General features: G+C 39.6%; 1 protein-coding gene across 1 annotated transcript; it reads right to left on the bottom strand.

Annotated features, from left to right (window-relative positions):
* Nucleotides 1-10,594: 10,594 nt before the first annotated feature.
* Nucleotides 10,595-11,391, bottom strand: LOC133818265 (uncharacterized). Its single transcript, XM_062251041.1, has 2 exons — nt 10,983-11,391; nt 10,595-10,683 (listed from the first exon to the last, which is right to left on the bottom strand). Exons 1-2 carry the CDS (start codon nt 11,389-11,391, stop codon nt 10,595-10,597), a joined length of 498 nt encoding a protein of 165 aa, XP_062107025.1.
* Nucleotides 11,392-14,003: the final 2,612 nt, after the last annotated feature.

Below are 14,003 nucleotides of genomic sequence, written 5' to 3'. Positions count from 1 at the left end.
AGAAAACAATGTATGGATACAGTTGCACCCCATATATGTATATGACATGCATGGTTTGTTATTGAAGCATGCTGGTTGATGTATGTGGACATGGATTGCATATTAAATGCTAGCGAATGTTGATTACTTGTTTATGGCACTGACTAGTCAGGGACCGACCCTAAAGTCGATGAACATGCATTGAATGGCTCTATAGCATTGATGTTGGACTGACCCTAAGGTTGAAGAACTTATAAGCGCTTGCCTGGTCTAAGACCAGATGTTCATAGTCAGGGCATATGGCCCTAGTGATTGTTTGTCACATGGCTAGGGGACGCTGTCCATAGTTACGACTTTAGAGTCGGGAGGAAGGTTATGTTGGTGACCAATCACCATACACCTATCCTGATCAAACTTATGAAGGAATCACTTATCAGTTAAGCCCTGGTGACCCTATCGTCACATGGCTAAAGGGAGCTGCACCCACTTTTGCGACTTTTGCTATTGTCACCTATCTGTTATGGACTGATAGTCCTGAATGGTTATTATGATCATTGTTGATATTATATCATGCTTTATTATGTTTTCTTGCTGGGCCTTGGCTCATGGGTGCTATGTGGTGCAGGTAAAGGGAAAGAGAAGCTCACCTAACCTTGAGTGGAGAGCTTGGGCGATGTTGTGTACATATTTGGCCGCTTGACCACCACGGTCAGGGAGTTCTCAGAGGGACTAGAGGTTTATCCTATTTTTGCCGCTTAGGTCGGCGGGGATTGTAAATTTGAAACTGTAGCGACCATTTTGTAATGTAAACTTCTTGTAAACGTTTTTAATGGCTCATGAGCAGTTTATCTACTTAATGAAATGTATCCTTTCCTTTTTACTGGTTTTTACACTTTAGCCTGTTAATAATACTTAGATCACGTTTTTAACCAAATGACTCGGGTAGCGGGTCAAATTTCGGGTTCACTGTTCACCGTAACTGTTCTGGGGTAACCAGGGCGTTACAACTTGGTATCAGAGCAATGCCAAGGTTAAGGTTCCTGTAGACTGGCTGGGTATGTACACACATCACCGAAGTCAAGCTCGACTCATGGTTTGGTAACTATCTATGTGGTTACATGTATAATTGTTTAAATGTGATATATATGCTTTACCTGTGTGCATGAGATACCATGCTGAACTTGTGCCCTGGAATATTATATCTTCAGCAAATGTGTGCTAATTAGTACTGAGATTGCTCGAACCTGCTTATTAGTATGGTTGTTTACAAGTTATTATGTGATACATGCTGAGTGCTGAATGCTATAAACATGTACCTGCTCATATATGTGTATGACTGTGGAATGTGATAATTGTCTGTTTTTTCTTGGACCGTAAGGCGGCAAGAGGTTTAGTTATTACTACTTGACTGGCCGTATTGATTATTGTTTCAGTAAGGTATCAGTGACAATGAATCCAGGGTAGACAGACATGTCAGCTGGCCAGAGTGATCCAAGCCAGAATAATAACAGTCAGGGTCAAGAGAATGACCAATCCCAGATTCCACAGCTAGCACCTGCAAACTGGCAACATCTGTTTGAGGAGTTGCAGGCAACAGTGTTAAAGCAGGGAGAGGAGCTTCGTCTCCTAAGACAGCAGCAAGTGCCTGTAGTGGCCAGTGTTGCAGAGGCACCTTCTGTGTCGGTGCCAGTTACTGGGCAACTGCCTGAGGTTGGAAACAAATGGGAACCTCTTTATGAACGGTTCAGGAAACAACAACCTCCTGTGTTTGAGGGTAGTGCAGATCCTACCAAGGCTGAAGAATGGATGAGCATGATTACCACTATTCTTGACTTTATGAAGGTAGTTGGTAGTGAGAGGGTAACCTGTGCTACCTATATGTTTCGGGATGATGCCCGGATTTGGTGGGAAGTGATTGCCCAGACCAAGAACGTTAATACTCTGAGCTGGGAGGAGTTTCAGGCCTTGTTTAATGAAAAGTATTACAATGATGCCATCAGGGCAGCTAAAGCTGATGAATTCATGAGGCTACTTAAGGGAAGCTTATCAGTTACTGAGTATGACTTAAAGTTTGACCGCTTGGCAAAGTTTGCCAAGGAGTTGGTGCCCACTGATGGGACCAGGAGAGAGAGATTTTTACAGGGGCTACAGCCCAGGTTAGCCCGAGATGTACGTATCACCACTGTGGCAGGAGTTACTACTTATGCACAGGTGGTGGAGAAGGCACTCACAGCTGAGAGTGCAGAGACTAAGATCTGGCGTGACAGTGCATCCATAAGGGATTTCAGGAGGCCAGGTCCTCCATTTGTGGGTTCTGGTAGGGGTGTTGGCCCCAGTGATCAGAAGGGGAAGGTTCCTGACACCTTCCCAGTTCCAGGTCCTGACAGACGGCCTCGTGGTGTTTCTATGGGTCGTCCTGGTGGTAATGAAGCCTGGAGGTCTTATCCTGAGTGTCCTAGATGCAAGAGGCATCACTTGGGAGAGTGTAGGGCGAGGAGTTGCTTCTCTTGTGGAGCAGTGGGTCATCTAAAAAAGGATTGCCCTAAGGCAAGAAAGGAAGAACCTAGGAAGGCAGACAGCTCGGCCCCTGCTCGAGTGTTTGCATTGACTCAAGCAGAAGCTGAGGCTTCCCCCTCAGTTGTTACAGGTCAGCTTCTTAGTCCTGGAACCACTTATAATGTATTGATTGATTCTGGTGCTACGCATTCCTTTGTTGCTAGTGGTGTTATTGATAGATTGTGTAGACCTTGTGATTTCTGTGCTATGGGGTTTGGTACTTTGCTACCCACTGGGGAGTTAGTGGTATCCAGGAGATGGGTCAGATCTTTGCCAGTGATAGTGGAGGGCAGAGAGTTGTCAGTGGATCTTATAGAGTTAGTTATGACTGACTTCGATATGATACTGGGTATGGATTGGTTAGCAAAGTATGGAGCAACCATTGATTGCAGAAGGAAGATGGTCACCTTTGAGCCTGAGGGTGAGGATCCTTTTGTGTTTGTTGGTGCTGTGCATGGACCCCGTATTCCTATGATCTCTACATTGAGGGCTAGGGATTTATTGCAAGGGGGTTGCATTGGATTCTTAGCCAGTGTGGTTGATACCACCCAGGTCGTGCCAGTGAGACCAGAGGATACTAGGCTTGTATGTGAGTTTCTGGATGTGTTTCCAGAAGATTTACCAGGGTTGCCAGCACACAGAGAGATTGAGTTCGTTATAGAACTGGCACCAGGGACGGAGCCAGTGTCTAGAGCACCATACAGAATGGCCCCAGCTGAATTGAAAGAATTAAAGGTATAGTTGCAAGAGCTGTTGGATTTGGGTTTTATCAGACCTAGTTTTTCACCCTGGGGTGCGCCAGTTCTGTTTGTGAAGAAGAAGGACGGTTCTCTGAGAATGTGTATTGATTACAGAGAACTGAATAAGTTGACAATTAAGAACCAGTATCCTTTGCCAATGATAGACGATATGTTTGATCAATTGCAGGGTAAGACGGTATTCTCTAAGATCGACCTTCGTTCTGGTTATCGTCAGTTGAGGGTCAAGGAGGGAGACATACCGAAGACTGCTTTTCGTACCAGGTATGGGCATTATGAGTTTTTAGTTATGTCATTTGGATTGACTAATGCCCCTGCTGCTTTCATGGATATGATGCACAGAGTGTTCAATGACTATCGAGACCAGTTTGTGATCATCTTCATCGATGATATTCTGGTATATTCTCAGTCTGAGACAGAACATGAGCATCATCTGAGGTTGGTTCTACAGAGATTGAGGGAGCATAGATTGTTTGTAAAGTTCAAGAAGTGTGAATTCTGGTTGTCTCAAGTGTCTTTTCTTGGACATATTGTCAGTAAGGAGAGGATTAAAGTAGATCCAGCAAAGATTGAAGCGGTCAGAGATTGGCCAAGGCCAAAGAATGCTTTTGAGGTTAGAAGTTTCCTTGGATTGGCAGGGTATTACAGGCGTTTCGTGGAAGGGTTCTCAAAGATTGCTACTTCGTTGACTGAGCTGACACGCAAGAGTCAGAAGTTTGTGTGGTCAGATAAATGTGAGAACAACTTCCAGGAACTGAAACAGAGATTGATTACAGCTCCGATTCTGAGTCTTCCAACAGACCAGGAGAAGTTTTTGATTTACTGCGATGCTTCTCATCAGGGTTTGGGCTGTGTTTTGATGCAATCTGAGAGGGTGATAGCTTATGCTTCTCGTCAGTTGATTTGGAGTTAGCAGCTGTGGTCTTTGCTCTGAAGATATGGAGGCATTATCTCTATGGAGAGAAGTGCGAGATTTATACAGACCACAAGAGCCTGAAATACTTCTTCACCCATAAAGACTTGAACATGAGGCAAATGCGTTGGCTAGAGTTAGTAAAAGATTATGATTGTGAGATTCTGTATCACCCAGGGAAAGCCAACATGGTAGCTGATGCTTTAGCCGGAAGGGTCCGGGACAGATTCATGGTATTAGGCTGATAGCCAGAGAGTTAGCTGATGACATGACCAGAGCTGGTATAGAGTTGCTAGTGGGCCAGTTGGCCAATATTACGCTACAGTCTACGCTGTTGGAGAGAATCAAAGAGAGTTAGTTGAGTGATCCACAGCTGATCAAGATTAGAGAGGATGTCTTGGCTGGAGCATCTAGAGACTATACAGTGTCTGATTTGGGGTTGTTGAGGTACAATGGACAGATATGTGTTCCGTTGGACACTGCTTTGAGGCGAGAGATTCTGGATGAATCTCGTACTACACCTTACTCTTTGCATCCAGGCACCACAAAGATGTATCAGGATGTGAGATCATTGTACTGGTGGCCAGGGATGAAGAGAGATGTAGTGGAGTATGTGGCTAAGTGCTTGACATGTCAACAGGTCAAGGCTGAGCATCAGAGGCCGGCAGGGTTATTGCAGCCTCTGGATATCCCAGAGTGGAAATGGGAAGACATCACGATGGATTTTGTGGTGGGCTTACCCAGGACTGTTGGTTAGCATGATTCTATTTGGGTGATAGTGGATCGCTATACCAAGTCAGCTCACTCTTTTCCAGTGAGGACTACTTATACTGTTGACCAGTATGCAGATCTCTATGTGAGAGAGATCGTGCGCCTCCATGGAGCTCCTAGGTCGATCGTGTCTGATCGGGACCCTACATTCACTTCCAAGTTTTGGAAGAGTTTACAGACAGCCATGGGTACACGACTGAAGTTCAGTACAGCTTATCATCCTCAGACAGATGGGCAATCTGAGAGGACGATTCAGATATTAGAGGACATGCTGCGGGCATGTGTGCTGGACTTTGGTGGGTCATGGAGTAAGTATCTGTCTCTGATAGAGTTCTCCTATAATAATAGTTATCAGTCTACCATTGGAGTTGCACCTTATGAGATGCTGTATGGTAGGAAATGTAGATCTCCCATTCATTGGGATGAGACAGGTGAAAGGAGATACTTAGGTCCTGAAGCAGTTCAGAGGACCAGTGATGCTATTGACAAAATTAGAGCTCGGATGCTTACTTCTCAAAGTAGACAGAAGAGCTACGCAAATCCCAAGCGCAGGAACGTGGAGTTCCAGGTAGGAGACTATGTCTTCCTTAGAGTCTCACCATGGAAAGGGGTGAGAAGATTTGGGAAGAAAGGCAAGCTGAGTCCCAGGTTTGTAGGTCCATTTGAGATCCTGGAGAGGATTGGTCAAGTGGCTTACAGGCTAGCTTTGCCTCCGGCATTGTCGGCCGTGCATAATGTATTTCATGTTTCCGCTCTTTGGAGGTATGTATCTGATGAGAGTCATGTTTTGAGTTATGAAGATCTGGAGCTTGAGCCAGATCTCTCCTTTGAGGAGCAGCCTGTACAGATACTTGACAAGAAAGATAAAGTCCTCAGGAACAAGACAATACCTTTGGTTAAGGTATTGTGGAGGAACAACAAGGTCGAGGAGGCGACCTGGGAGCTGGAGTCAGATTTGCGGAGTCAGTATCCCGGGTTGTTCAGGTAAATTTCGAGGACGAAATTTCTGTAAGGAGGGGATAGTTGTAATGCCCCGGATTCCCTAATATGGTTTAATGGCCGGATTAGTAGGCCGGGAGGGCCATAACTGCTTAATTATGCTATTAAATGTGTTTATGCATGCTTATGAGAATTATATTATAATATGATGTTAAATGCATGCATGTGAGTCCACATTTGTTTACAGGGGTGTTTTGGTAATTTGGCCCGTTGAGGGCATAATTGTATAATTGTATGCATGTCGATGATATATGTTGAGACCACATTATAATGTGGGTTTGTTCGAGCTATTCGGCATGAGACGATCTTAGAATATTGATTAGCGGTTTAGTCACAACAGGTTTAAGTGTCGGGGCTTGGGTTGAGTCTCGGGGTGATTTTAATGATTAGAGCATTACCGGGTATTAAAGGGTAACGGGTTGTGAGTTATTGGTGTTTGAGATTATTGAGAATAGCGGGAATTGGAGAGCGTTAGTTATGATTAACGAGATAGGAGGGATGTACCAAATATGCCATTGGGAGCCTTTAGAAACTATTAATTGACCTAGGGGTAAAATGGACATTTCACCCCTAGGATAGATATATCCTTTGATAGCTGAAGAAGATAGTGGAAAAACAGAGCATGCCTAAGAGTTCTCCCGTACCTTCTTTTCTTCACCTTTCTTTGTGGTTTTTGAACCAATTTTGAGGATTCAAGCTTGGGAAGCAAGCCTTGGGAGTTTGGGAGTGTGTTCCATCATTGAAGAGCATCATAAGCTGAACTTTGGGTAAGTTTCTAACCATGGATTTCTCTGGTTTGCCATGTTCTGGTTCTGTTTTGCAGCTGAGATTTCTAGGGTGAATTCTTGGTTTTGTTGGGAGTTTTGGCTAGGGTTCCCATGCTTGTGATGTTTGGGGTGTGTTAGGATGGCTTTTGGGTTCATTTGGCATCAAGAATAGGAATTGGAAGCTTGGAAATCGAGTTAGAATTGAAGGAGTTGAAGAAGGTCGGTTTAGGGGAGTTTGGGTCTGGAGGTAGCGCTATAGCACCCACCTTAGGGCGCTACAGCGCTCCTCAGGAGGCTTTTTGGCATATGGGTGGTTCTGAGTATAGCGTTGGGGCGCTAGGGGTTGAGCGCTGTAGCACTACCTTGTTCCTTCTAAGTCCTGTTTTGAGTGTTTTTAAGGGTTTTTGACTTGGGGTTTCAATCCTTAAGGTCCGGGATCGAATCTACTCACCGTGTGGGCATGTTTCGAGGTCCCGAGAGTGGTGCTTAGGTTAAGACCCTATTTATGTGGATTCTCATTAATGGAGGTTATATTTGGTTGTGACTAGGTAACCGCTAAGGAGCTAAAAGATTGATTGTTTTCAGAGGTCGTTCTTATAATAATTTTCACTCGAATCAGAGGTAAGAAAAAAGTGTATGGATACAGTTGCACCCCGTATATGTATATGACATGCATGATTTGTTATTGAAGCATGTTGGTTGATGTATGTGGACATGGATTGCATATTAAATGCTAGATAATGTTGATTACTTGTTTATGGCACTAATGATTAGTGCCCAAAAATACACATTTATTGATTTTAATAGTCAAAATAAATTAAGTTTTAATTAATATTTTCATCAAATTATTATGATTTATTTTATAAATGAAAATATTTAATTATGATTTAATTTATTGTTATTTTGTAGGAATTAAAGGTGTATTTTGTCATAAAGAAAAGAAAGAAGAAATAAATAAATAAAGTTGAAGAAATGAGGAAAGGTTGGTGTTTTTGAAGAAAGTTGGCCCACAATTTCGGCCCAAATACCCAGCTGCCAGGTGGCGTGCCCTCCTCGCGCCACGCATCCCAACAACATTCCAGCCAGCCACCAAGGTTGCGCCACCTGTCCGCCACTTCAGCAAAGCATCTCACGCCCCCAAGCCTTCTTCAGAAGCTTGTCTCCTGCATTGACCATTGACCGGTCAAACCATCAATTTCCATCTCCTTGACCCACCTTTGACCCACGTTAATCCTCCTTCAGCCAGCCTTCAACCATCCCAAGCCCAACGTACAACTCCAAGGCCCAAATTCAGCTCCAGCAAGGTCAGCTCTCCCAATCACCTCTGAAGGCCCACAACTCCAAGACCCAACCAGCCAGCTCCACCTATCGACGTGGCATGATTTGATTGGCTGGGATTGGTCAATGGACCAGTTGCCACCAGCCACCCTTGGCCCAAATTTTTGTGCACATTGCCATTTGGAGCTTTAAAGCTCATCTTTTTTTGGTGTTTTTGAAAAAGGGCATTTTGACCATACACCAAAATAGCTAGGTTAATATTTATAATAAGATTTGATTTTTCAAAATCATATTTTATTATTAATATTTCAGATTTATTTTGTAAACCCCAAATTGTTATTTAATTTCTTTTTAGTCCTTTTCTCCATCTATAAATAGGGACACTCTCTTCACATTTGGTATGTAATTTTTAGGTAGCAAAACTCTACCAAATTTTAGTCTCATCTCTCATATTTTCTCTCTAGAATTTTATGAGAATGTCTAGCATAATAGGCTAACCTTCTTGGGAAGGTTAGGATGATCCTATATGCACTATGACTTTGTTTGGTATTTTTGATTCACCATGTACTTAAAGTTTATATATTTGAGTGATTTATTTTCTTTCATCTCTACTTCTTCATCTTGTTATCTATATTTATGTTTACTAATAGTATATAGATTTTGTCATACACTTTCTATGTATTATCAAATTAGTGAAAATAATATAGATAATATATTTATCATTTTCTCCATCTCATCCATATATATTTACTTTTGCTAAAATCTATATAGAATTAGTCATGCTCTTTCTATGTATTTTATAAATAGTAAAAGTAATATTTGTGTTAGGTTTTATGTCCAATCTTTTATTGCATTATTGCCAATGGTATAATGTCATTTTTAGATTTCTCATAAGATTTATCTCATCTTTTCATGGTAAAGAATAATAATCACTTGAATACATTTTGTGAAATATATTTGTGCTGTAATGATAAATCTTCCAAATGAATAGTTGGGATGTGAACTATCCATTTGTGTAATTTTTGTGAATCAAAGATCCAAATAAATAAGTATGCATATTGGTGACTCTTGATCCTTCTTATTTGTTACCTATTGTTACATCACACTTTATTCTATCTTTATTTATAATCTTTAAATTTCAAAAATAACAAAAATATCACTTGTTCTATTTTCCTCACATTATTTATCTCTAACATTTATTTATTGATTAACTTGTTCATTTATCTCCTTGTGGAATCGACCGCCCATCTATACTACGACTACCGCTAAGTGGAAGTCACGTTTGGGTGTTAAACAACTGACTAGTCAGGGACCGACCCTAAAGTCGATGAACATGCATTGAATGGCTCTATAGCATTGATGTTGGACCGACCCTAAGGTTGAAGAACTTATAAGCGCTTTCCTGGTCTAAGACCAGATGTTCATAGTCAGGGCATATGGCCCCGGTGATTGTTTGTCAACATGGCTAGGGGACGCTGTCCATAGTTACGACTCTAGAGTCAGGAGGAAGGTTATGTTGGTGACCAATCACCATACACCTATCCTGATCAAACTTATGAAGGAATCACTTATCAGTTAAGCCCTGGTGACCCTATCGTCACATGGCTAAAGGGAGCTGCACCCACTTTTGCGACTTTTGCTATTGTCACCTATCTGTTATGGACTGATAGTCCTGAATGGTTATTATGATCATTGTTGATATTATATCATGCTTTATTATGTTTTCTTGCTGGGCCTTGGCTCATGGGTGCTATGTGGTGCAGGTAAAGGGAAAGAGAAGCTCACCCAACCTTGAGTGGAGAGCTTGGGCGATGTTGTGTACATATTTGGCCGCTTGACCACCACGGTTAGGGAGTTCTCAGAGGGACTAGGGGTTTATCCTATTTTTGCCGCTTAGGTCGGCGGGGATTGTAAATTTGAAACTGTAGCGACCATTTTGTAATGTAAACTTCTTGTAAACGTTTTTAATGGCTCATGAGCAGTTTATCTACTTAATGAAATGTATCCTTTCCTTTTTACTGGTTTTTACACTTTAGCTTGTTAATAATACTTAGATCACGTTTTTAACCAAAGGACTCGGGTAGCGGGTCAAATTTTCGGTTCACTGTTCACCGTAACTGTTTTGGGGTAACCAGGGCGTTACATAAGGAATCTTAGCACCATATTTTTTTTCCATTCCAACCACAACACTAAAAATTACACCAAAAATATATTCATTATTATTATATTATTTTTTAATAAAATAGAATATTCTTTTTATTATTATATTATTTATTTATTTAATTAATCAATTAAGTAAACATGTCATTATTAATTACATGAAACTTATTTCATAAATATTAAAACTTGAAAATTATAATAACACATTACATTTTCCTATTTAAATATTACACTACTAAAATAAAATACATTCAATTAACTCTAAAACATAACACACCCTTGAAATATTAATTAAATTAATTTAATTTTCCGATACTATATTTGTTCTAGAAGTGTTCAATTAATGCATTTCGAAGTGCAATGTGAGCATCCTTATCTTTGATTTTTCTATGTCGAGCTAGAAATTCTTGAAATCAAGCATCATCATTACCCACCATCTCAACTTCTGGATTTGACACTTCGAGTCGTTCTTCAATGGGTGCATTAAAGTCGCGTTCATCTTCTATTATCATATTATGCATAATAATACATGAATTCATTATATCATGTAATATACTCTTATTCCATAGACGCGCTGCCACAATGGCAAATCTTGATTGCAATACTCCAAATGCACGTTCTACATCTTTTCTACATGCTTCTTGTTTTTGAGCAAATAATTGTTTCTTCGGGCCAAGTGGATCACGAATGGTTTGAATGATAGTAGACCATTTTGGATATATATATATATACTGTCGGCTAAATAATAACCCATATTATACTCTTTCCCTTTAATGACATAATTAGCGGGTGGAGAAATACCCGCAACAAGATCAGCAAAAAGATAGGACACCTCCAACACGTTAATATCATTGTTAGATCCAGGCAGACCAAAATATGCATGCCATATCCAAAGATCATAGTCAGCTACAACTTCAAGAATAATAGTTGGAGATCCACTACGACCACCGTATTGTCCTCCCCAAGCCATAGGACAATTTTTCCATTTCCAATGCATACAATCTAAACTACCCAACATTCCTGGAAAACCTCGACTTTCACCAATGTCTAGTAGCCTTGCAACATCATCAACATTAGGTGATCGGAGATAGCGGGTTCCAAAGACCTCGACAACAGCACGGCAAAATCGTTTCAAACTTTCCAAAGCAGTAGAATCTCCTATTTTGATGTACTCGTCGGTAGCATCTGCCGGTACACCATATGCCAACATTCGAAATACGGCTATTACTTTTTGTAGACCCGATAACCCAAGCTTACCGAGTCCATCTCTTCGTTGGACGAAGTAATTGTCATGCCTTTGTACAACATCATAAATATGAAGGAATAATGCACGACCCATTCGGAATCTTCGGCGGAACATCGAGGGTTCTCTGCAAAATAGTCGTTGAAGAGATTGTGATCAGCATTTTCTCGGTCACGGTTGACTACTATATGACTAGGAATTGAGCCCTTGTGTGACCCTTCGTTATTTTGGTGTTGAGCGATGCAAAAATTGTTGTTAGCAGTAATTTGACATACCACTTGCTTTTCTAGATCATCATAATAATCATCATCATCATCTGAAGAAGAAGACGATGCCAAATAAGATGAACTACCATAATGAGAATTCATCTTTAGCAGTATGTGTTGTTGGTCTACATTAAGCCAATGTTTTATAGTGTAGATATTCACTATCACTACAAGAAAATGAGGTCTTTACCTACCAATTGTAAGTGTAGGTAATACTAGTCTAATGGTGGGTAATATGGTTTACCTACCAATATTGAATTGGTAGAGATTGGTAGGTAAAGGTTAGTGGGGAAAGAGTCTTTACCTACACTTATTAATACTGGTAGGTAAAAGAATCAGTGGACCCCACTAAGTTATAAATCAATTGATGAGTCAGCAGATGACGTGTTTGATGATGTGGCATCCTACATGTCTGCTGACATGGTTTCCATAGTTTATGTGTCTAATGACGTGGCATCCTACGTGGCATACATCAAAACCACCACTTGGCATTTTGTGGTTGCTCCACATGTCAAACAATAATTTATCCACGTGCTACAATAAATTCAAATGATTGTGTTACTTATCCCCTTTTTATCGGTTATGTAGCACTAAATAATTAGTCCACGTGACATGTTGTAGTATACTTATTTTTACCTACACTTATTTATTTGTGAGTAAATATAATATTTCTATGTAGGTAATTTTAATTATATATAAATTTTATTTAATATAAATAATAAATGAAAGTAATTAATTTGAAAAATATTTAACATTATTAATCAAATAAATTATTTAACTTTAATAAAAAAAAATAAACAAACATATATTATACAATATTCATTGCTTATTAAGAAGCACATTTCATAAAAAAAATATCTATACATTATTTTTAGGTCATTGAAAACTCAATAATGTCATTTTTCTTGACATTCTTCCTATTCTTCACTTTAAGATCATTGCATGAGAGCCTCCTTTTCTCTGACTGAACTTATTGTGAATGTCGATGATGACTTTGGGAAGTAGACACCGACAATGGCCGAAGGTGGGGTTAAAGTAACAATGACACCTACCACAACAGATTGCCCAAAATTAAATCATAATACAAAAATATGGTGATATGAAACACTAAAGAACTAAATACAACAAACCAGAGCAACAAAAAAGGATAGATACATATTATAAAAAATTTACCTCAAACAGAGCATAAAAAAAATTGCCTCTGAAAAATCAATCATCATAAACCCTTCAAATTATTAGGGATTTAAAAGTTACATCAAAGCCACCAAGCCAACAATACAAAACTCATAAAGCCACAAATTTGAAATTAACTCTTAAAGCCACCACAATTAAATTTAATCGCACAATAAAATCAAAGAACATATAAAAAACATACTAAACAAACAAGATCATGAACTAAGACAAACCAGTCTATGACCTTAGACAAAAACAAAATAGGAAAATACAACTCAAAGCCTCAGAACAGATGACAAGCAGCTTTGGATTGAGCAGTGGCGATGGCTGAATAGGCTGATTGGCTCAATAAATGGAGAGAGCTAGAGGCCAAGGGTGTTACAAAATTTAATTAATAAAATATTCTCAAATTTAATCATCATAAGGATTTCAGAAAAAAGAAAGTAATATGAATTTTTATGGGCATTTACAACACTTGGTTAGCAACATATATTCACACGAGCACAACAAGTCTCATAATCGCTAACATAAACTAATCATATTTATTGTTCAAATATCATTGGCAAAATATCTAAAAAAACACATAAATCTTCAAAATAAATCATAAATCATAGTCCAAAAAGTTCACAAAGGTTCCAGCACAAAGAAACAAAAGGATGGCAGGAAAATAAAATAAATGCAATGGATTCAGCAGCTGATCTCTACAACACCCATGAAAAGTTAAGAAAGATAGAACTGTAATGACCAACAAGTGAACTTTTAAGTTGACAATTTTAAGAATATATACTAGTTATACTACTAGGAAATACAGGTCAAATGGGAACGGATCAACTCAACAAGCAGAAACCTCAAGAATCAATATCATTTTGATTAGAAAGGCATGGGTAAGAGAGGATAAAAAATGCAAATGGAAACAATCAGACGATAGAATTTGTGGTCAGTATTAATGATCATCCTCATCATGGTGACGCTTATTGTAGACAAATGTTCAACAAGCATATGAATTTTCCATACCTGTGCCTCCTGGATTTTAATAGAATTTCCATTAGCTTTGGCTTCAGACAATTTTCCTTTCCAGACCTTATTAAGTCCTTTGTACTCATATATTTAAAAAACACACACACAGTAATCTAACTAAGA

This window comes from Humulus lupulus, chromosome 2 (genome assembly GCF_963169125.1).
Source record: "Humulus lupulus chromosome 2, drHumLupu1.1, whole genome shotgun sequence".
Taxonomy (NCBI): Eukaryota; Viridiplantae; Streptophyta; class Magnoliopsida; order Rosales; family Cannabaceae; genus Humulus; species Humulus lupulus.
This window is presented reverse-complemented; position numbering and strand designations above follow the sequence as displayed.